Source organism: Calonectris borealis, unplaced genomic scaffold (assembly GCF_964195595.1).
Source record: "Calonectris borealis unplaced genomic scaffold, bCalBor7.hap1.2 HAP1_SCAFFOLD_66, whole genome shotgun sequence".
In the NCBI taxonomy this organism is placed as follows: domain Eukaryota; kingdom Metazoa; phylum Chordata; class Aves; order Procellariiformes; family Procellariidae; genus Calonectris; species Calonectris borealis.
The window spans coordinates 365119-387658 of NW_027441471.1; the positions used below are offsets into that span (position 1 = coordinate 365119).

Sequence of the window (22540 nt, forward strand, 5' to 3'; positions counted from 1 at the left end):
CGTGCTTACCATTGTGGTGGAGTCAAGCCTCCACAGCACCGTGTACTTCTTCCTGAGGACTTTCTCCTTCCCAAAGATCTGCTCTACATTAATCACACTGCCAAAAACGCTGGTGGGCTTCCTGAAGGAATCCAGCAGGATCTGCTTCCGTGGATGTGCTGCCCAGCTGTATTTCCTGGTTTTGCTGGTAGGCACCAAAAGCCTTCTCCTGGCTTCCCTGGCCTATGACCATTATGTAGCCATCTGTGACCTCCTGCACTATAGCCTCATCATGAAAGGGGGGTTCTGCGTCACATGGTAGTGGGGTCACAGGCGGCTGTCATACCAGTCTAAGTAGGGCAGACCTATCAGGTATTCACCTTGCCCTTCTGAGCATCCCATGTACTTCATCACATCTTCTGTGACACCCCCTCTGTTGGAACTGGTCTCTGGACACGTCCTGGAACCAAGTGACGCTGCACACCATCATCCTGGTATTCGCAGTCCTTCCCTTTTCCTTTATCGCTATTTCTTACACTACAATTATCAGGGCAATTCTGAAAATGCCTTCAGTTCGGAGCAGGCACAAAGCCTTTTCCGACTTGCTCCTAACACCTTGGGGTGGTGACTCTCTTCTTTGGCCTGGTCACTGTTGCCTACCTTAAACACCGGTCAAGGGACGCTGCAGACTCTGAGAAATCATAGAATCATAGAATGGTTTGGGTTGGAAGGGACCATTAAAGGTCATCTAGTCCAACGCCCTCCCTGACACGGGCAGGGACAGCTTTCACTAGATCAGGTTGCTCACCACCCCATCCAGCCTGACTTTGAACGCTTCCATCTACAACTTCTCTGGGCAACCTGTTCCAGTGTCTCGCCAGCCTCACCGTACAGCATTTCTTCCCTATGTCCGATCGAAACCTACCCTCTTTCAGTTTAAAACCATTACCCCTTGTCCTGTCACTACAGACCGTGGTCAAAAGTCTCTCTCCGTCTTTCTCATAAGCCCTCTTTATATATACCTAGGGTTGACTGGACACACTGGAGAGGATCGGAAACAACCTCCAAATGACTGGATGCCTCAAAAAATTCCCTAGGCGTGCTGAAGGTGATGTACACTCAAATGCTCTAGGATGTCTTTAATCGACTGCTGCTTGTTCATTGTGGCTGAAGCTTTGATAGAGAGTTATTGTTGGCCTGGCTTGCATTTCTGTCCCTTGAATTTCTTTTAAGTCTTGGAGCTTGTGTGTATGACACAGCCTTTGAAGGGGGAAACACATGAACATGGGCAGACAGGAATGAAGAGGACTTCTTGGGTCATCCAGATAGGTGGCTGTTATGGTCCTTATCGTCTGTGGTCAGTGCTAGTAAATGCCTCCTAGAGTCAATATCCTCAGGACTTGGTCATGGCCGGGGGGAGGCAAACAGTCGGCTCTGTTTCACACATGCCCGATGTAGGCATTTGGATCTGACCAAGTCCCCCACACTTCCATAAACATAAAGAATTGCCATTTCTACAACATGAATCAGCCTGTTCTCAGAGAAACAATTAAACACCCTAATGGAAAAACCTTTCTTTCCCAGACAGGTCCAAGATATGTGGGTGTGGGTCAAAGGGGGAGCCTCGCAGGATGACCTTGCCTACTGAGGATGGGGGTTTCTGCCTCTGGGTGTCTGAGACTCCTGATGGGATGCAAGAAAGAGCATTTGGGGATTGTGCAAGACTTCCTGTGGAACATCTAGGAAAGATCCAAAGGCAACAAGAGGAAGGGATCATGGTGATTTGGGGAGGAACAAGCATGGGAGAACGGAGGGAAAAGGGGATAAGAGGAGATGATCATGTGTAAACAGGTGATTGGTCAGTACACTTGTCTGGCCATGCCCAGCAACTGATTGCCCCAGACTGTTGCGTCTTCTTATTAAACTCCAATTTCCCACAGCTTTCTGGGGTGAGGAGAATCTCTGGTTTTGTGTACGGATGGAGGCCCAGTTGCCAGCCACTGGAGTGGCAACCACAAGTCATACAAGTTCATGTTCTTCAGGGCCCCAGAAACTGGAGAGATTGGAGAGTGTGCATGTAATGTTGGTGTGTATGTCATTGGGTGTAACCACTAGCGAACATCAAACCAGAGCAGCCAGTGAGTAGAAGCAGCAGCCTGGGAGCCCCGTATTTAGAGACCCTAAGTCTGGGCTGGACACTGGAGAGCCCAGAGGATCTGCAAGTCGGCTACTGGAGTGAGAAGGTGGCCCAAACCACCTCCCGGGGAAACGGTGGGGTCTTGGGGGTCTGGTCTCAGCCATAGGTCTGGACTTGGAGGGGAAGTTGTCCTTTATGTGAGAGCAGCAGGAACGCGTGGAGCTCTGCCTGGGGACAAACAATGAGTCAGCTGAGAGCTGAAGGGTCAGCATGAGAGGGCAGAACAAGATGGGCAATGCTGTGGTGGGTGGATGTCTGCTATGGACCACCTGCTATGGAAGAGGAAGTAAATGAGGCCTTCTTCAAACAACTGGAAGAAGCCTCATGTTTGCAGGCCCTGGTCCTCAGGTGGGACTTGAACTATCCCAACTGCCTCTGCTGAAGAGACAACATAGCGAGGTGCAAGCCATCCAGGAGCATTTTGGAGCTCATTGACACCATCTTCCTGACTGGGGTGACAGAGGAGGCAATGAGGTGAGGTGCCCTGTGGGACTTCATACTTTCAAAATGGAAGAACTGGTCAGGGATGTAAAAGGCAGGAGTGAGAAGGTAGAGTTTAGGATCCTGAGAGAAGGGAACAAGGCAGAGAGCCTTGATGTTGAAGGATCTCCTTTTCAAGCTCCCAAATGGAGGACATCCTGTGGTGGAGAGAGCTGAGGGCTCTGGCAAGGCTGAAAGCCCCCACCATAGCCGAGGTCTTTGTCTCCTGGGCTATGGCTGTTCTCTCTGCACCTGAGGACTCTAAGGAGACACCTTCTCCTTAGAGCACAAGAGCCTCATGGCCTCCTCATCCCCACCCAGGAGCCTGGGAGCTGTCCTGCACTTGGCATCGCACAGCCCCAAAACACGCTGGCCCTCGGAAGAGCCGTGAGCAAGGTGTGAGGGACATCATCTCCCTTCCCAAGGAATGGCGGACAGGGCTTGGCCCTCTGGCTTAATGTAACGCATCCAGGTTTACTGAGCAGTTTTCTGCACGAACCAGTGCCCAGGGTTGCTTTGTCAGTAATGTCTCTCAGTGGGACCCATTAAGGCTCCAGGCAACTTTGGAGTTTGCAGCTGACTTTGACTTCTTGAGAGGTTTCTTCAGCCTCCTCTCAGTGCCTGAGTTTCATGGACACGACGCCAAACCCACCAGAGGGGTCATTAAAATGCCTTGGGCTGGGCCTCTGCTGCTGAGCTGGGCCGGGCTCCTGGGACGGAGGGAGCTCGTGGCGAGCGGGCAGCGCTGCAGAGAGACAGCTCTGCCCAGGAGCAGCTCCTCTGCAAAGCACAGTAGATGTGACATACCACGGGTTACTCAGCATCAGAGCCACCTTTACATTGCGGTTGGATTCAATGATCTTAAAGGGCTTTTCCAACCTAAATGATTCTATGATTCTATGATTCTATGATTGCCTTTGCCTACCTGTCGTCACTGCCTCTAGTTTTCTGCTCTAACGAGCCCCTCGGGAGGCTTTGTTAGTAACGGCCCCCAGTGGGACCCATTAACACTCCCTGAAACTGTAGGGCTTGCTTCTGGCACTTTCTTCAGTGGTTCCTTCAGGCTCCTCTCAGTGTCTTAGTTCATGGTCTCAGCATCGAATACACCATGGGACTCGTTAAAATGGAAAAAGACATGCCTCTTCCCATTATTTTTTGCAAGTCTTCAAGACTTACACAGCTAATTGGAGAGGTGTCCAGAGAGAACGTGAAGTGGAAGATTTCAAAGCTTTCAATGAGCACTTAATAAAGGAGGATTTTTGATTTTTAAGAGTTTGGGGCTTTTTTTAAATTCACAGCAGAAGTGATAGCAGCATTCTCCAATCAATATTGATGCGGGGGGGGTGTGTGTGTGTGTGTCTCCAAATAAAGTCAAGATGGGTAGGAAGAGCTCCTCCTTGAGGTCAGGCATGGACAACCTCCCTGCTCACCTCCCCACCCCTGCCCTTTCTCTCATGGGCCACCTGGGACTTGCATTACTTCTCCTTCCATCAGACTTCTCCAGTGAAGTCTGCAGCTGGAGGTTACAGCTCCTTTGCACCAACTCCCACCTGCTTTCCTTAGAGACCTGGTTGCGCACAGGCCCAGCTGCCTTTCTCTTTGTTTCAAAGCAACAGAAGGAAAACCTAGCAAAGTTGAGCAAACAATAACCCCCACCCTCCTCAACTGTCTGCTGAGTCCAAGCTGCCTCCAGTGAGGTTCACCATCCTCAGGGGATGGCCTCACTAGAAAGGTCTGAGAGAGAGAGGTCGGAAAGAATAGCTGTAAGCACAAGGCAGGGGTTGGCTGAAGAGGTAATTAGACTGCAGAAAGACAAGGGCAGGCCTCTAACTCCCTGAAGCTCAAAGCAGCACCTGGGGAGTTGAGAGGGATCTGAGTGAACAAGGAGTAAGGGGAGGGGAAAACTGGAGAGCGGAGGAGAGGGTACAGGTACAGACAGGCTGCTGGGAAGGTGCCTTTAGGCTTGGGCAGGCAGAATACTCTAGACTAGATGAGACCAGAGTAGTTCAGCTGGAAAGGACCTACAGTCATCATCTACTGCATCTGCAAAGGTGAGGGAGGTTAAAGACACAGTATCATGAACAGAGTCTTGGCAATGATAGCACAGAGGAAGGTACATCCTTCACCTCCTGCAGCTGATACGCTTCCTGGAAATCCCCATTTTGTCCTGGTCATTTTAAACGTTGTCATTTTATTACAAGTTTTCAGTGATCTCAGCTGATGAAAAGGTGCTCATGTGTTTTTTAAAAGTGTCAAGCAGTTCCTTCCCTTTCCAGGCGGAGCTCAGCTGTCTGGCCATGGACATCGACGACCGCTTGTAGAGGCCCCGCTGTAGTGGAGGTGTTTCCCTGCCACTGGCCACTGCCACACAGGACAGGAGATCTCCTGCAGGAGACCAGACCCCTCAGGAGCTGAGTAAAGGTTTCTGAGTAAACACGATTATAACCAGTACAATGACCAAATGACACAAGTTGCTTGAGATCACTTGGAGAAACCTTGTGAAGAGAGATGGGCAGCTTAATGCTGCTGAAATACTACTTCTCGAATCAGCTTCTTCAGGGCATTCTTGAGTTCCTTGTTCCTCATGCTGTAGATGAGGGGGTTCACTGCTGGCGGTACCAGCGTGTAGAGAACTGTCACGACCAGATCCAAGGATGGGGAGGAGATGGAGGGGGGCTTCAGATAGGCAAATATGATGGTGCTGACAAACAGGGAGACCACAGCCAGGTGAGGGATGCACGTGGAAAAGGCTTTGTGCCGCCCTTGTTCTGAGGGGATCCTCAGAACGGCCCTGAAGATCTGCACGTAGGACAGCACAATGAACACAAAACATCCAAAACCTAAAGAAAAAGTAACCACAACAAGCCCAATTTCACTGAGGTAGGTGTGTGAGCAGGAGAGCTTGAGGAGTGGGGGGATTTCACAGAAGAACTGGTCCACAGCATTGCCCTTGCAGAGGGGCAGTGAAAATGTATTGGCAGTGTGCAGCAGAGCAGTGAGAAACCCATTGCCCCAGGCAGCTCCTGCCATGTGGACACAAGCTCTGCTGCCCAGGAGGGTCCCGTAGTGCAGAGGTTGGCAGATGGCAACATAGCGGTCATAGGCCATGATGGTGAGAATATAATACTCTGCTACTAACAAGAAGGCGAAGAGAAAGACCTGTGCAGCACATCCTGCGTAGGAGATGGCCCTGGTGTCCCAGAGGGAATTGGCCATGGATTTGGGAACAGTGGTGGAGATGGAGCCCAGGTCAAGGATGGAGAGGTTGAGGAGGAAGAAGTACATGGGGGTGTGGAGGCGGTGGTCGCAGGCTATGGCGGTGATGATGAGGCCGTTGCCCAGCAGGGCAGCCAGGTAGATGGCCAGGAAGAGCCAGAAGTGCAAGAGCTGCAGCTCCCGTGTGTCTGCGAAGGCCAGGAGGAGGAACTGGGTGATGGAGCTGGTGTTGGACATCTGCTGCCTCTGGGCATGGGGGACTGTCCAAGAGGGAAAAGACAGTGACAAGTTAGGAGAGACTTCTCTGAGCAAAATCAAAGCCATTTCCCATAGGACCCCCCCAAAGTGTCTCTCTGCATTCAGGAAGACCTTTGGCAGGTCCCTTGCACGAGCTCTGGTTGGTGCTGGCTGAGGGTGCCCCAGGGAGCCGCAGGCTCTGCTCTGGGCTCTGGAGGAGTCAGTCCTGCCCCACAGCAATAGGGAAACAGGAACATGATCTCAGATTAAATCCACTCGTGATACCAAAGAGCTTCTCAGCATTGTTGCTGCCAATTCACCTGCCTGCAGAGCAGAGCTGTGGGGATTTTGGTTTGTGCCTTCTGGTCTGGTTGCCCCACCACAGCTGAGCAGTGTTTCTAATGCAGAAATCCCGGGCATTTCTGCTGCACTGCAAGTGAAATTGTGTGGGTCCTGAGAGGCAAAGGGACTGTCCCTCAGTGCAGAGTGAGGACAGCCACTCTGTCCATCAGCCCTGATCTCAGCTGCCCTGTGCTGGCAGCTCCTTCAGCTGGAGGACTATGGAACTCGCGTGTTCCCCCCAAAAGAAACGGGACAGTGCTGGGAGCAGAGGAATCTACGTTCTGAGTGCACATCTCCAAAGCCCTCACCCCATCGTACCTGAGGAGGATCTCAGCTCTCCCCTCCCCACCAGGGACACAGAGGGCTCCTTACAGCTGCCCACATACAGCCACCCAGCAGCATTTCAATGGCCTTAGCACCGAGGTGGCTTCTCCATGGGGCTCCTGCATGACATAGAGATGCCATGGGAGAGCTTTGCCCTACTGGCAGGCAGCCTGCAGCCCAGCAGGACCTCCCAAGGAAAGACTCTACTCTCCTAAATTTCCTGTGTCCTGGAAGGAGGGTGAGATGTGTGCCAGCCGCACACCCTGCAGTGCCCAGAGCCCCAAAGGTTAACAGGGTGCGAGTTGGATGCTTTTCCTCCACGGACATACGGGCATGACAGTAGACACAGCGTTGGTGTCTGAGCTGCACTTGAATCCTCACCCCCCACAGCAGTGAGTGTCACCGTAAGAACAAGGGCGTCAGGGAGAAGAGGAGAACGTGCCAAAGTTCCCCTGCCAAGGGAGGCAGGGGAGGGAGACACAGTCAGAGACTTGAATTTTTCTCCTCTTTGGTGGTCAGGCTGCTGGGAAGGCAACTCATGGCCAAGTGTCCATGACATGAAGGGCAGAGGCTCTGCTGTGTGAGTGAGGAGAGCAGGGGGTTGCTCCAGGGAAAGCATCTGCACTGCAGGGGATGGCAGGGAGGTGCCTGAACCCCTCCTGCCATGGCCTTTCTGGGAGCAGTTCTCTCTTCCTCGCTGCCCATGGCTCTGCTGCCTGGAGCTCTTCTGGGCCAGGACCTGTTTCTCTGCCCTCACCTCTCCTCCCTCTTCATGCTCACAAAGCCCATCCGCCCTGCTGCGTGCTCAGCTCTGCCCTGCAGACACCTCCTGGCAGCAGGGCACTGCCCAGGGACATCTCGGTGTGTGCAGGGGCTAAGGAGCAGCTCAGGCAAGTCCTAACGAGAACTGGGGTCTCATTGCCTACTCCAGAGCAGAGCAATCAATTCCCATCTCCCACTGCCCACCCAGACAACCCAGGGGAGAAAACTCAAAGCACTCACTTCTTCCCTTTCAGGTAATCCCCTACCTCGACACCCATCTTTAACATGACCCTCTGCAACTGTCCTCCGGGTGATGGAGAAGCCTGAGCAGCCCTGACCCACGCTGCACCCTCTGGACAGCAGAAGGACCCTGCCCTGCCGGGGCTCACTCCTTCCACCACTTCTAGCATTTGTAGATGGACACCATATTGAGGAGAGCAGACACTGCACTGGAGGGCAGGCCTGCCATCGTGAAGGACAAAGACAGGCCAGAGGGATTTGCATAAATAACATCTCGATGTCCAGTAAAGACAAACCTGAAGTCCTGCCTTGACGTGCACCAATCCCGTGCAATGAGAGAGGCCAGGGGCTGTGTGGCTGGGTAGCAGCTCTGCAGGAAGGGCTCTGGTGGTCCTTGGATTTCATTAGGCAAAACGGGAGCCATCACCAACAAAGGCTAATGGCATCACTTGCTTCTCTCTTCATTCCTTGATATTACAAGTGCTTCCCTTTTATTGTCCTAATACCCTCCAAAAAGAACAGCCTACCCTCTGAAACCTTTCCCCATTGGCCGTGCATTTCTTGTTTCGTTCCCTCTTTTGATATTTCTGAGGTGGTTGCTGTGGAAGTTTTCAACCTTGGGTAGCAACTCAGTTAAGTACATCATTCTCTTTCAGTCCTTGTAGTGCCCTGCAGTTCCCCATCTTGTTGTCTTGTTTGAGACACTGGCCCACAAACCTTAACTGCTGACATGCTGGAGTTTCAGTCCAGAGGGACCTTGACACACATGGGGACATGGCCAACAGAAACCTCCTGAAGTTTTAAAGGCGAAGGGGGCAAAGTCTGCACTGGGTCAGAAGAACCTCGTGCCTCAGGACAGGCTGGGACCTGTCTGGCTGAGGATTGTTCTGAGGAGAAGGGCATGGGAGTTCTGGTGGATGCCATAGGAGCCCATGGGTTTCCCATTTGGAAAGGAGGATGGAGAAACTGGAGAAGGTCCAGAGGAAGTCTGTTACCATGGGCGTCGGAGCCTAAAGCACATGAGCTGTGTGGAGAGGCTGAGGCAACTGGGCCTCTTTAGTCTGCTGAAGGGGAGGCACAGGGCAGTCTAAAAGCAGGCAACACCTGCCTGGAGAGGTGGTGGAGCCAAGCTCTTCTGCAATGGCAGATGCTATGGCAGAGACAACAGCCACAAGCTTCTTCCTGGGGGCTTCAGACTGGGCCTCAGGAAAAACTGGCTAGGAGGGTGATGCTGCAGTGCAGCAGGACACCCAGAGACTCTCTGTGCTCTCCATGTTTGGAGGTTTTCAGGTTTCAGCTCTACAAAGTCACCGCTGACCTGACCCGACCCGCAGTTGGTGATTCCCCAGCCTTTGGTTGGAGCGTGGACTGGAGACCCGCAGTAGTCCCTTTACCCACCATCTCTTCCATGCCCTTGTGCCTTGCAGTGAACCCGTGTTGTTGAGGCTCACAAAATCAAACTAGGCAGGTGATAGGTTCAAAACTAAACTTGATTTAAGCAAAAATTTTTTAGCAGGAAGGTAACTCGAAATGAGGCTCATCAAAATCATTCAACACTCTGACGGTATCAGTAAACCATAGGTTCAGGATGGTTTATGAGGAATTAATACTACATGGCCGGCTTTTGAAATGAGCATCTAAAATATGCACAGTCACTGACCTATAAGATGAGGGCTCTCAACCTCGTTAACTGCATCCTCTTGGATTATGGTGGGTTTATTCTGCTCACGGTCCCTTACTTCCAGCTCAGGGGGCTGAATACCCTCAGGATAACTGCTCTGACTATTAAAGACTGAGGCAAAGAAGGCATTGAGTACCTCAGCCTTCTCCTCGTCCTCGGTGGCACTGTTCCCCACCCCCTCCAATAAAGGATGGAGATTCTCCTTGGCTCTTTTTTTGTCATTAATATATTTATAAAAACATTTTTTGTTGTCTCTTATGACAGTGGCCAGATTGTGCTCTAGCAGAGCTTTTCCCTTTCTAATCTTCTCTCTGCATGACCTAACGCGAGTCCCCCATTGAAGACCTGCTGCTCTGAGGAGACCAACTCAACTTGCCCTCTGGTGGGGCTCCATTTATATCTTAGTTGAATCTGACCTGTGGTCAACTCTGAGTGGCTGAGAGCCTTAATTTTCTTACTCCTCGTCCAAGGTGTATACGTGACCATAATTACTGACCAAAAGCGCGTTCGTGACGGTTGGCACTCGCCACCGTAAGGGCGCGAAAAGTAAGGACGCAGCGGTCCTGATGCCCCCCCTGCCACAAGCTGCTTCTGGGGAAATGGCAAAACCACTGACACAGACTACTGCTCGAGATGCTGGAGAACCCCTTCACTGGACAACAGACAAGGGAAAGGCATCTGAGCTTTTGAAGCGCGCATTAACAACTGCACCTGCTCTGGGATTGACAGACTTCATGTTTGTACGTGAAGAAATGTAACTATCCCAGCCAAAACCAGACCAGTCTGGTAGCTCAAGGACCCTTTGCTTGTGTCCCTAGGGCAGCTGCCGCAGCACTCCTGGTTGAACAGAGTGACAATGTGGTGCTTGGATCCCCTCTAGTGGTACAAAGGCCACATGAAATTGAAATGCTGGTGTCACAGCGCCTTACCCAGGCACTGGGTACATCATTATGAGCTGATTCTCTTAATGGTGGAAAACATAACAATGAAGTGATGTAACATGCTGAACCCTGCTACTCTGCTCTCTCCTCCTGGGGAAGAAAATCCACATCCTGATTGTGTGGTAACAGCCTGTGAAGCCAGAAAGACTTGAAAATACTTAACAGACGTACCATTTCCAGATCCTGATCTTGAACTATGTGTAGACAGGTCCTCATATTATCTGAACAGTAACTGGGTTAGAGGTTATTCAGAAACTACTAAAATGAAGTAGCAGAGGCTTCAGCACTCAGTCTGAAGCTGAGTGCCCAAGCAGCAGAATTGATTGCATTAACAAAGACTTTCCAGCTGTCCAGAGAAAAGACTGTAAATACATGTATATTCTATCACCATTATTATTATTATTATTTTCCCTTTCTTTTCTGTACTATTAAACTGTCTTTATCTCAATCCACAAAATTTACTTCTTTTTTTTTTTCCGATTCTCTCCCCCATCCCACTGTGGTGGGGGGCAGTGAGTGAGCAGTTGTGTGGTGTTTGGCTGCCTGCCGGGTTAAACCACAATCATCTGTATCAGTATGTGTGATGATATCTATATCTGCAATGGGATCAGTATCATAGAATCATAGAACACTTTGGGTTGGAAGGGACCTTTAAAGGTCATCTAGTCCAACCCCCCTGCCATGAGCAGGGACATCTTCAGCTAGAGCAGGTTGCTCAGAGCCCCGTCCAACCTGACCTTGAATGTTTCCAGGGATGGGGCATCTACCACCTCTCAGGGCAACCTGTGCCAGTGTTTTACCACCCTCACTGTAAAAAACTTCTTCCTTCCATCTACTCAAAATTTACCCTCTTTTAGTTTAAAACCATTCCCCCTTGTCCTGTCGCAACAGGCCCTACTAAAATGTCTCTCCCCATCTTTCTTACAAGCCCCTTTCAGTACTGAAAGGCTGCAATCAGGTGTCCCCAAAGCCGCCTCTTCTCCAGGCTGAACAACCCCAACTCTCTCAGCCTTTCTTCACAGCAGAGGCGTTCCATCCCCCTGACCATTTTTGTGGCCCTCCTCTGGACCCACTCCAACAGGTCCATGTCCTTCCTGGGCGGAGGGCTCCAAAGCTGGACGCAGTGCTCCAGGTGGGGTCTCACCAGAGCAGAATGGAGAGGCAGAATCACCTCTCTCGACCTGCGGCCATGCTGCTTTTGATGCAGCCCAGGATATGGTTGGCCTTCTGGGCTGTGAGCACACATTGCTGTCTCATGTCCAGCTTTTCCTCCACCAGGACTCCCAAGTCCTTCTCGGCAGGGCTGCTCTCAATCCCTTCATCCCCCAGCCTGTATTGAGACTGGGAGTTGACCCAACCCAGGTGCAGGATCTTGCACTTGGCCTTGTTGAACCTCCCGAGGTTCACACGTGCCCACTTCTCCAGCTTGTACAGGTCCCTCTGGATGGCATCCCATCCCTCAGGTGTGTCAACCGTACCACTCGCTTTGGTGTCATCTGCAAACTTGCTGATGGTGCACTCGATCCCACTGTCTATGTCATTGATGAAGATATTAAACAGTAACGGTCCCAATACAGACCCCTGTGGGACACCACTGGTCACCGATCTCTATCTGGACATTGAGCCGTTGGCCACTACCCTCTGGATGTGAACATCCAACCAATTCCTCACCCACTGGACTGTCTACCCATCGAAGCCATACCTCTCCAAATTAGAGAGAAGGGTGTTGTGGGGGACCGTGTCAAAGGCCTTACAGAGGTCCAGATAGACGACATCTGCAGTCCTTCCCATGTCCACTGATGTAGTCACTCCATCATAGAAGGCCACTAGGTTGATCAGGGAGGACTCGCCCTGGGTGAAGCCATGCTGGCTGTCTCGACTCACCTCCCTGTCTTCCATGTGCCTTAGCATAGCTTCCAGGAGGATCTGTTCCATGATCTTCCCAGGCACAGAGGTGAGACTGACTGGCCTGTAGTCCCCCGGGTCTTCCTTTTTTCCCGTTTCAAAAATGGGGGTTATGTTTCCCCTTTTCCAGTCAGCGGGAACTTCACTGGACTTCCACGGCTTCTCAACTATCATGGATCGTGGCTTAGCAATGTCATCCACCAGTTCCTTCAGAACCCATGGATGGATCTCATCAGGTCCCATGGACTTGTGCACCTTCAAGTTCCTTAGACGGTCTCAAACATGATCTTCTCCTACAGTGGGCAGCTCTTCATTCTCCCAATCCCTGCCTTTGCTTTCTGCGGCCTGGGCACTGAGGCTTGAGCACTTGCTGGTGAAGGCTGAGGCAAAAAAGTCATTGAGTACCTCAGCCTTCTCTGTATCTCGGGTAACCAGGTCTCCCGTTTCATTCCAGAGAGGGCCCACATTTTCCCTAGTCTTCCTTTTATCCCTGACGTACCTACAGAAGCTTTTCTTGTTGCCCTTGATGTCCCTGGCCAGATTTAATTCTCTCAGGGCTTTAGCTTTGCTAACCTGATCCCTGGCCGCTCGGACAATTTCTCTGTATTCCTCCCAGGCTACCTGTCCTTGCTCCCACCCTCTTCCTTTTTGTGTTTGAGTTTGTCCAGGAGCTCCTTGTTCATCCATGCAGGCTTCCTGGTGGTTTTGATTGACTTCCTCTTTGTTGGGATGCATCGCTCCTGATCTTGGAGGTGGTGATCCTTGAGTATTAACCATCTTTCTTGGGCCCCTCTTCCCTCCAGGGCTTTATCCCGTGGCACTCTACCAAGCAGATCCCTGAAGAGGCCAATGTCTGCTCTCCTCAAGTCCAGGGTACTGAGCTTGCTGTGCGCCCTCCTCAGTGCCCTAACGATCTTGAACTCCACCACTTCATGGTCACTGCAGCCAAGGCTGCCCTTGAGCTTCACATTCCACACCACCCCTCCTTGTTGGTGAGAACAACATAGCACCTCTCCTCGTTGGCTCCTCTATCACTTGGAGAAGGAAGTTATCATCGATGCATTCCAGGAACATCCCGGATTGCTTATGCCCTGCCGTGTTGTCCCTCCAACGGATATCGAGGTGGTTGAAGTCCCGCATGAGGACCAGGGTTTGTGAACGTGAGGCTGTTTCTATCTGTCTATAGAGGGCCTCATCTGCTCGGTCTTCCTGGTCGGGTGACCTGTATCAGACCCCCACCATAATGTCACCTGTCCCTGACCTCCCTTTAATCCTGACCCATAAGCTCTCATCGGCTCCTCATCCATCGCCAGGCGGAGCTCCATGCTGGTCATTGACATAGAGGGCGACACCCCCTCCTCGTCTCCCCTGCCTGTCCTTCCTAAAGAGCCTGTATCCCTCCATCCCAACACTCCAATCACAGGAGCCATCCCACCATGTCTCCCTGATGCCAATAAGATCGTAGCCCTGCAGGAGTGTGCACGTCTCTAACTCCTCTTGTTTATTCCCCATGCTCTGTGCGTTTGCATAGAGGCATTTACGTTGGGCCCCGACGAAGCTGTCTTACTGGCTGGAGTTCCTCTGTGCTGCTCTTCAGGTGCAGAGTCCCTTCCCATCGCTCCCAGGGCTCTGTAATCCTTCTTGATAGCCCTCAGACTGCTCCTGGCTGAGGCACTGGTGCCCACGTGAAACAACAGCAGTGGATAATAGTGGATTGTAGGAGGCTTGGAGGCCTCTTGGTGACATCCCTTATATGAGTCCCTGGTAAGCAGCAAACCTCTCTAGAGGTGGGGAATCACAAACGGCGGGTCAGGTCCACTGTGACTTTGTAGAGCTGAAACCTGAAAACCTCCAAACATGGAGAGCACAGAGAGTCTCTGGGTGTCCTGCTGCACTGCAGCATCACCCTCCTAGCCAGTTTTTCCTGAGGCCCAGTCTGAAGCCCCCAGGAAGAAGCTTGTGGCTGTTGTCTCTGCCATAGCATCTGCCATTGCGGAAGAGCTTGGCTCTACCACCTCTCCAGGCAGGTGTCGCCTGCTTTTAGACTGCCCTGTGCCTCCCCTTCAGCAGACTAAAGAGGCCCAGTTGCCTCAGCCTCTCCACACAGCTCATGTGCTTTAGGCTCCTAAGCCCATGGTAACAGACTTCCTCTGGACCTTCTCCAGTTTCTCCATCCTCCTTTCCAAATGGGAAACCCATGGGCTCCTAGGGCATCCACCAGAACTCCCATGCCCTTCTCCTCAGAACAATCCTCAGCCAGTCAGGTCCAGATGGTCCAGATGCACGAGGTTCTTCTGACCAGGTGCAGACCTTGCCCCCTTCACCTTTAAAACTTCAGGAGGTTTCTGTTGGCCAAGTCCCCATGTGTGTCAACGTCCCTATGGACTGAAACTCCAAAACGTCAGCAGCTAAGGTTTGTGGGCCAGTGTCTCAAACAAGATAACAATATGGGGAATTGCAGGACACTCCAAGGACTGCAAGAAAATGATGTGCTTAATGGAGATGCTACCCAAGGTTGAAAACTTCCACAGCAACCATCTCAGAAATACCAAAAGAGGGAACGAAACAAGAAATGCACAGCCAGTGAGGAAAGTTTTAAAAGGTTAGGAACACGATCTGGGGCACAGCCTTCCGCTCCTCTGCACATCCTTGGGGCAGTTTTGAAAGGTGCGTGCAAGGTTTGGGTGCTGCGAGTCATCAGGGAATCCCCACAGACACCACCACCTTGGGAAGATGCTGGAGAGTGGCTTCACTGTGACCTTGGGCTGCTCTCTCAGCTCCCTGGGATGCCGCCCCTCATGTCCCCTTGACTGGTAAGGATTGTGTTGGCTCAAGTGATCCCTGACTTGATCCCCATGCACCGCTGCTTGATCTCCTCCAGAGTCTTGCCCTGAGTCCCAGAGGCCTGGCAGACCTTGCTGGGGAAGACTGAGGCAAAGAGGACACAGAGGATCTCAGATCTATCTGCTCCTGCTCTCACCACATTCAGCAGTGGCCACACAGCATCTTTATTTCTTCTTTAACTGTGCCTGAAGCAGTGACCACTCCTTCTGGTGCCCTGCAATGGCCTTTCAAGTTCAGAGGGAGTTTCAATCTAGAGCCTTGCTGAGCTTGGAGGATGCTGTCCTTGAAGAGCAGCTGTCCTGAGCTCTGCAACCATGTGACAGCTCTGTCTCCTCAGGAGCAGCTCCAGCTCTTCCTGCCTGTGGCCCTGGCTGAGGCCATTGCTGCACGTTTGGGCTGAAGCCCTGCAGCTGTGGAAGCAGGCAAGCTCGTCTCTGCCCCAAGGAAACCTGGTCCCAAGCGCCCAAGACCCCCTGTGTGCAAAGGCTTTGCTTCAGAGCAGAGACGTGGCGTGGACAACAGAGAGCTGAATGTCTTTCGAGCCCTAGGACTACAAAGCCACACTGAAATGCCTATTTCATTCACGTGAGGATATCCCCCAGCTTGGAGAAATTAGGTCTTTGCTTGTCACCTTCCTGGGAGTCCTGTCTAATGCTGGGACAAAGAAAGGGGATTCTCATGGCCAAGTCTTTTCCTGAGAGGAGAAGGAAGTGTCTCTGCGCAGCTGAGGGAGGGAAGATCAGGGATGACTTCAGGCTGTTTCCCAGCAGGTTCCCCTGGAGCCCCAGGGACCCCTCGAGGGAGCCGCGAGGGGCAGAGCAAGTGGTGCCTTGGGCTGGTCCTCTGCTGCTGAGCTGGGCTGGGCTCCTGGAAGGAGGGAGCTCCTGGCAAGTGGGCAGTGCTGCAGAGAGACAGCTCTGCCCAGGAGCAGCTCCTCTGCAAAGCGCAGCAGGGCTGAGGGCACTGCCTGCAGGCAGCGAGGGGAGGGAGCGAGGCAGAGAGAGCGTAAAGGCCGTCTGGAGTGGGAGGATGCTGAGAGCTCACTGCGCGGAGAGATCTTCACAGCCCTCTACCTGGTAAGTGCCTGGGTGCAGGACAATGTAGCTGCTGTTCCTGGAGGGATATCCAAAAGCTGGTACATGCCACAGCAACTATGATCTTTCAGGAGGACTCTCACAGCTTCCCTGCTGTAGAGGAGGAGGAGATGCTGCAGAGCAGGCCTTCCCTGCTGCACTGTCAGAAGGAGAGGGCATGACGGCTGCCTTCTCCCAGGCACTGCTCCAGGGTGTGAAGGCGTGTGTGCAGGCAGGGGTGGCCAGGGCTGTCCTTCCGAGCAGGGTCCCTGCGCCCCATTGGACTGTGCACCAGGGCAGGGACTCTGCCGCCTGCCAGGGTCAGCGCTCAGCCTGCCCGGGGAGCTCTCTACGATGCTGTGGGGAGAAGCTGTGGGTGGAAGGAGTGAGCCCCAGCAGGGCAGGGTCCTTCTGCTGTCCAGAGGGTGCAGCGTGGGTCAGGGCTGCTCAGGCTTCTCCATCACCCGGAGGACAGTTGCAGAGGGTCATGTTAAAGATGGGTGTCGAGGTAGGGGATTACCTGAAAGGGAAGCAGTGTGTGCTTTGAGTTTTCTCCCCTGGGTTGTCTGGGTGGGCAGTGGGAGATGGGAATTGATTGCTCTGCTCTGGAGTAGGCAATGAGACCCCAGTTCTCGTTAGGACTTGCCTGAGCTGCTCCTTAGCCCCTGCACACACTGAGATGTCCCTGGGCAGTGCCCTGCTGCCAGGAGGTGTCTGCAGGGCAGAGCTGAGCATGCAGCAGGGCGGATGGGCTCTGTGAGCATGAAGAGGGAGGAGAGGTGAGGGCAGAGAAACAGGTCCTGGCCCAGAAGCGCTCCAGGCAGCAGAGCCATGGGCAGCGAGGAAGAGAGAACTGCTCCCAGAAAGGCCATGGCAGGAGGGGTTCAGGCACCTCCCTGCCATCCCCTGCAGTGCAGATGCTTTCCCTGGAGCAACCCCCTGCTCTCCTCACTCACACAGCAGAGCCTCTGCCCTTCATGTCATGGACACTTGGCCATGAGTTGCCTTCCCAGCAGCCTGACCACCAAAGAGGAGAAAAACTCAAGCCTCTGACTGTGTCTCCCTCTCCTGCCTCCCTTGGCAGGGGAACTTTGGCACGTTCTCCTCTTCTCCCTGACGCCCTTGTTCTTACTGTGACACTCACTGCTGTGGGGAGTGAGGATTCAAGTGCAGCTCAGACACCAACGCTGTGTCTACTGTCATGCCCGTATGTCCGTGGAGGAAAAGCATCCAACTCGCACCCTGTTAACCTTTGGGGCTCTGGGTACTGCAGGGTGTGCGGCTGGCACACATCTCACCCTCCTTCCAGGACACAGGAAATTTAGGAGAGTTGAATCTTTCCTTGAGAGGTCCTGCTGGGCTGCAGGCTCCCCTCCCGTAGGGCAAAGCTCTCCCGGGGCATCTCTATGTCATGCAGGAGCCCCATGGAGAAGCCACCTCGGTGCTAAGGCCATTGAAATGCTGCTGGGTGGCTGTATGTGGGCAGCTGTAAGGAGCCCTCTGTGTCCGTGGTTGGGAGGGGAGAGCTGAGATCCTCCTCAGGTACGATGGGGTGAGGGCTTTGGAGATGTGCACTCAGAACGTAGATTCCTCTGCTCCCAGCAGTGTCCGGTTTCTTTTGGGGGGAACACGCCAGTGCCAGAATTCTCCAGCTGAAAGAGCTGCCAGCACAGGGCAGCTGAGCTCAGGGCTGATGGACAGAGCGGCTGTCCTCACTCGGCACTGAGGGACAGTCCCTTTGCCTCTCAGGACCCACACAATTTCACTTGCAGTGCAGCAGAAATGCCCAGGATTTCTGCATTAGAAACACTGCTCAGCTGTGGTGGGGCAACCAGACCAGAAGGCACAAACCAAAACCCCACAGCTCTGCTCTGCAGGCAGGTGAATTGGCAGCGACAATGCTGAAAAGCTCTTTGATATCACGAGTGGATTTAATCTGAGATCACCCCATGTTCCTGTTTCCCTATTGCTGTGGGGCAGGACTGACTCCTCCAGAGCCCACAGCAGAGCCTGCGGCTCCCTGGGGCACCCTCAGCCAGCACCAACCAGAGCTCGTGCAAGGGATCTGTCAATGGTCTTCCTGAATGGACAGAGACGTTTTTGGGGGGGTCCTATGAGAAATGGCTTTGATTTTGCTCAGAGAAGTTTCTCCTAACTTGTCACTGTTTTTCCCTCTTGGACAGTCCCCCATGCCCAGAGGCAGCAGATGTCCAATGGCACCTCCACCACCCACTTCCTCCTCCTGGAGTTCACTGACACACAGGAACTGCAGTTCTTGCACTTCTGGCTCTTCCTGGGCATCTACCTGGCTGCCCTGCTGGGCAACGGCCTCATCATCACCGCCATAGCCTGCGACCACCGCCTCCACACCCCCATGTACTTCTTCCTCCTCAACCTCTCTGTCCTTGATCTGGGCTCCATCTCCACCACTGTCCCTAAATCCATGGTCAATTCCCTCTGGAACACCAGGGCCATCTCCTACTTGGGATGTGCTACTCAAGTCTTTTGGTTTCTCTTTTTAGTTGTAGCAGAGTATTATATTCTCACCATCATGGCCTATGACCGCTATGTTGCCATCTGCCAACCCCTGCACTACGGGACCCTCCTGGGCAGCAGAGCTTGTGTCCACATGGCAGCAGCTGCCTGGGGCAGCGGGTTTATCATTGCTCTGCTGCACACTGCCAATACATTTTCACTGCCCCTCTGCAAGGGCAATGCTGTGGACCAGTTCTTCTGTGAAATCCCCCAGATCCTCAAGCTCTCCTGCTCACACTCCTACCTCGGGGAAGTTGGGCTTATTGTGGTTAGTTTTTCTTTAGGTTTTGGGTGTTTTGTGTTCATTGTGCTTTCCTATGTGCAGATCTTCAGGGCTGTGCTGAGGATCCCCCATGAGCAGGGACGGCACAAAGCTTTTTCCACGTGCCTCCCTCACCTGGCTGTGGTCTCCCTGTTTTCCAGCACTGCTGTGTTTGCTAACCTTAAGCCCCCCTCCATCTCCTCCCCATCCCTGGATGTGGTGGTGACAGTTCTGTACTCAGTGGTACCTCCAGCAGTGAACCCCCTCATCTACAGCATGAGGAACCAGGAGCTCAAGGACGCACTGAAGAAGCTGATTCAATCCGTGGTCTCTCAGCAGCAGTAATCTGCCCCCGTCTCTTTGCAGGTGATTTCCAATGTAGCTGGGGAACCTCCTGTGCTTTGGGCATTTACCTGTGATAATTCTGTTTCTCCAGGAATGTCTGCATGCACTCCACTTCTCCAAAGGCACAAAGCCAATCTGACTGACCCAGAGCTCTTTGCACATGTGTCTGGCCTAAAGGTACAGCTGGCCTCCCATGTCACATCTCTGTAATAATAGGGGGTTTCCTCAGTGCCGGTGTCTGGAGGTTGGGCTCTTCTTCCAAAGCTGAGGTCAGGAACAGGCTGAAGAAATTGGCCCCACGAGGCCGTGCTGCTGTGCTTGGGTTCTTCATGGGCTGAGGGGAGGAGGGCATGGGGCGATGTGTTAGGGAATGGGCCTGGAGCGAGCTTTCACTGGTGGCCTCCCTATTCGGCCTCTTCCAACCCTGGCCGCTCTCCACAGGTTTATGGGTGAGTTTTGCTGCACGGCCATTTCCCTCCTCCTGCTGGGCTCAGTGCCTGCCCTGGGGGAATGGCCAGCCCTGCTCGACCTCTCTCCTCCAGACCCTGCCAGGCCCCGGAGCAGGGATGTCTGCGAAACCCCCCATGGGATGCGCATAGGCCTGGGTAGGTTCCAGGACCTGGGGGAGGCTGTCTCAAGTAGGAGGAACAGCAGGGGGACAGGGCACGAAGGGATGTCATGGGCATCATGCGAGAGAAACTGTTCCTCACCCTCAATACACCCTTTCTCATGTTGTGCCTGCACAGTGGGGCCGTGGGACCATGTGTGGGACAGCGGGGCTGGGCCAGCACAGGACAGGGCACTGCCAGGGGCAGTGAAGCAGCTGCCGGGGGGTGACCACCTGGAGTTGGTGGCTGCAAGAAAAGTCAAGAGCAAAGAGAAGAGCTTCAACTGCTGTGTTAGAGACCAAGGCTGAACAAGGGCAATGCAGGGCTGCTGCTGAACGAGGACGGTGATCTAATAAACAGCAGACACCAATGGGGCTGAGGGACTCAAGGCCTTCTTTGCCTGAGTCTCTACTGAAAAGGTCTCCCAGGCCTCTGTGCTCAGTGAAGAGGTTCAAGGAGGAGGAGAGCACGTATTGGCAGGAACTTCATGGAATCCCAGGAGGACAAATGGCAGTTTGTGCCCCTGCAGGGGACTCACCCTGGCAATGGCACAGGCTGAGGGCTGCCAGGCTGGGAGCAGCCCTGTGGGAAAGGTCTTTGTGGGCAGGGAGCTGGAGAGGAGGCAGCCGTGTGCCCTGGCTGCAAGGGAGGCCACCAGCATCCTGGGCTGGACGACCAGAACATGGCCAGGAGATTGAGGGAAGGGATTCTCTGGAATACTCAATCCAGACTTCAGATCCCCAATTCAGGAAAGATATTGGCAAGCTGGAGTGGGGTTAGCGAAGGGCCCTCAGGACAGCCGGGGACTGGAGTGCTTTGCTGGTGAGGAGAGGCTGAGGGAGCTGGGCTTGTGCAGCCTGGAGAAGGGAAGGCTGAGGGGGACCTCATCCCAGCCTGCCAGTACCTACGAGGAGGATATGGAGAATACAGAGCCAGACTCTTCACCATGGTGCATGGTGGGAGGACAAAAGACAGTGGGAGGAAGGTGAAAGAGGAGAGGTTCAGCCAGGAGATAAGGCAAACTGTTTTCGCCATGAGCTCAGCCAAGTGCTGGAACAGGCCACCCTGAGAGGTTGTGCAGTCTCTGTCCTTGGGGGTTTTCTATCTTGGACTGAATCAAGCCTTGAACAACGTGGTCTGACCCTGTTTCTGACAGGTTGGCCTGCAGACTTCCTGAGGTCCCTTCAACCTCCGTTCTCTTATGACCCTGTGAAGTTGGGCCCTGTTTCTCACTGGAGCAGAGCAGATGTCAATGGGGCATGAATCCTCCTGTGCTGTAAGCAACCTTCTAAACCAACATGTGAACCAGTGCAGAGAGGTCGACACCTCAGTGTGACTCACTCTGTGCCAAGACTGAGGAGTCCTGGGCAGGGAAGGTTTTGGGGGGCACGGGGCTGTGTGCAAGACACCACGTGACCTTGGTTTAATGCCTGTAGGCCTGTCACATGTCCGTTAATGTCAATGAAAATGAAAGTAAGAAGAAGAGAAGCTAAAGATCCAAAGCAAAGAAAGGTGTCAACACACTTCTCAGCTTTCTTCCCGTCCTTGGGGGGATTTCCTTTTTTTGAAAAGGCAAGGGTTTTCCAGAACTGGGAATGGATGTAGGACACAAATGTCTTCAGCTACGGGGACACAGACACCTGGTGCCAGTGTAGATGCCCTGGGAACCCTTGCCCAGCCTCCACATGCAGCTTGAAGGTGCTCTGGTCTCCCACAGGTTCTCTGTGATAGATGCTGATCCCAGGCCAGCACTCAGCTACACTGGGGCCCCTAGAAGTGGCACTGCCTGTTTATGGTCAGACAACTGGTGTCTACCTGGAAAGGTCCACAATTTCTTTTTTAACATTTAAAAAATAATACAAGCACATTTTCATCAGCCAAATCATTGGAGTACTTTTAAGAAATGGCAACGTTTTCCCACCATGACACAACAGGAATTTCCTGGAAGTGTTCTCAGGGCAGGAGAAAAAATATTGATCTTCCCCTGTTCTTGTAGTACCACTGCTCTGTCTATTATTTCATCTCCCCCGTCATTCAGGTGTTTCCACCTCTCCTGATTCAATGGCCATGTCTAAGGACATCTTGTCAGCAAACTGTCTGGATGTGCCCTTTGCTTTGCTCTCAGGTTTCCTCCTCCACCTGCTCTTTGGTCATTCAGATGCCTCTCAACTGTCTGGTGTCTGCTTTGAGCTTCAGGGAGTTACAAACTTGCCCCATCTTTCAGGAGTCTAATTAACTCTTTAGTCAACACCTGAATTGTGTTTATGCCTGCCCTTTCTTATGTCTCTGTCTAAAACTGTTCTTGAACGGAAATCCCTTGTGAAAGGTGGACCACGTTAGATCTGCTTGGACGTAGCATACAGCAGGGGAGAGAGGTTTAAAGTTTATTAAATTGTGTCATGTTTAACTTTTGTTTGTCGGCAATGAAGAGAAACCTTTCTGTGCCTGTGGGCAGCCCAGTTCTCTAAGGAAAGCAGGGGGGAGCTGGTGCAAAGGAGCTGTAACACCCAGCTGCAGACCTCAGTGGAGAAGTCTGGTGTAAGGAAAAGTGAGTGACGGCTGTGTGGGG

At 52.9% G+C, this 22540-nt stretch overlaps 2 protein-coding genes across 2 annotated transcripts; one reads left to right on the forward strand and one right to left on the reverse strand.

Annotated features, from left to right (window-relative positions):
- Positions 1-5173: 5173 nt before the first annotated feature.
- On the reverse strand, positions 5174-6109 carry LOC142076560 (olfactory receptor 14C36-like). Its single transcript, XM_075138854.1, has one exon. The coding sequence runs from the start codon at positions 6107-6109 to the stop codon at positions 5174-5176; it is 936 nt and encodes a 311-aa protein (XP_074994955.1).
- Positions 6110-9307: 3198 nt separating this feature from the next.
- On the forward strand, positions 9308-19363 carry LOC142076561 (olfactory receptor 14C36-like). Its single transcript, XM_075138855.1, has 2 exons — positions 9308-9341; positions 18405-19363. Exons 1-2 carry the CDS (start codon positions 9308-9310, stop codon positions 19361-19363), a joined length of 993 nt encoding a protein of 330 aa, XP_074994956.1.
- The last annotated feature ends 3177 nt before the right edge of the window (positions 19364-22540 follow it).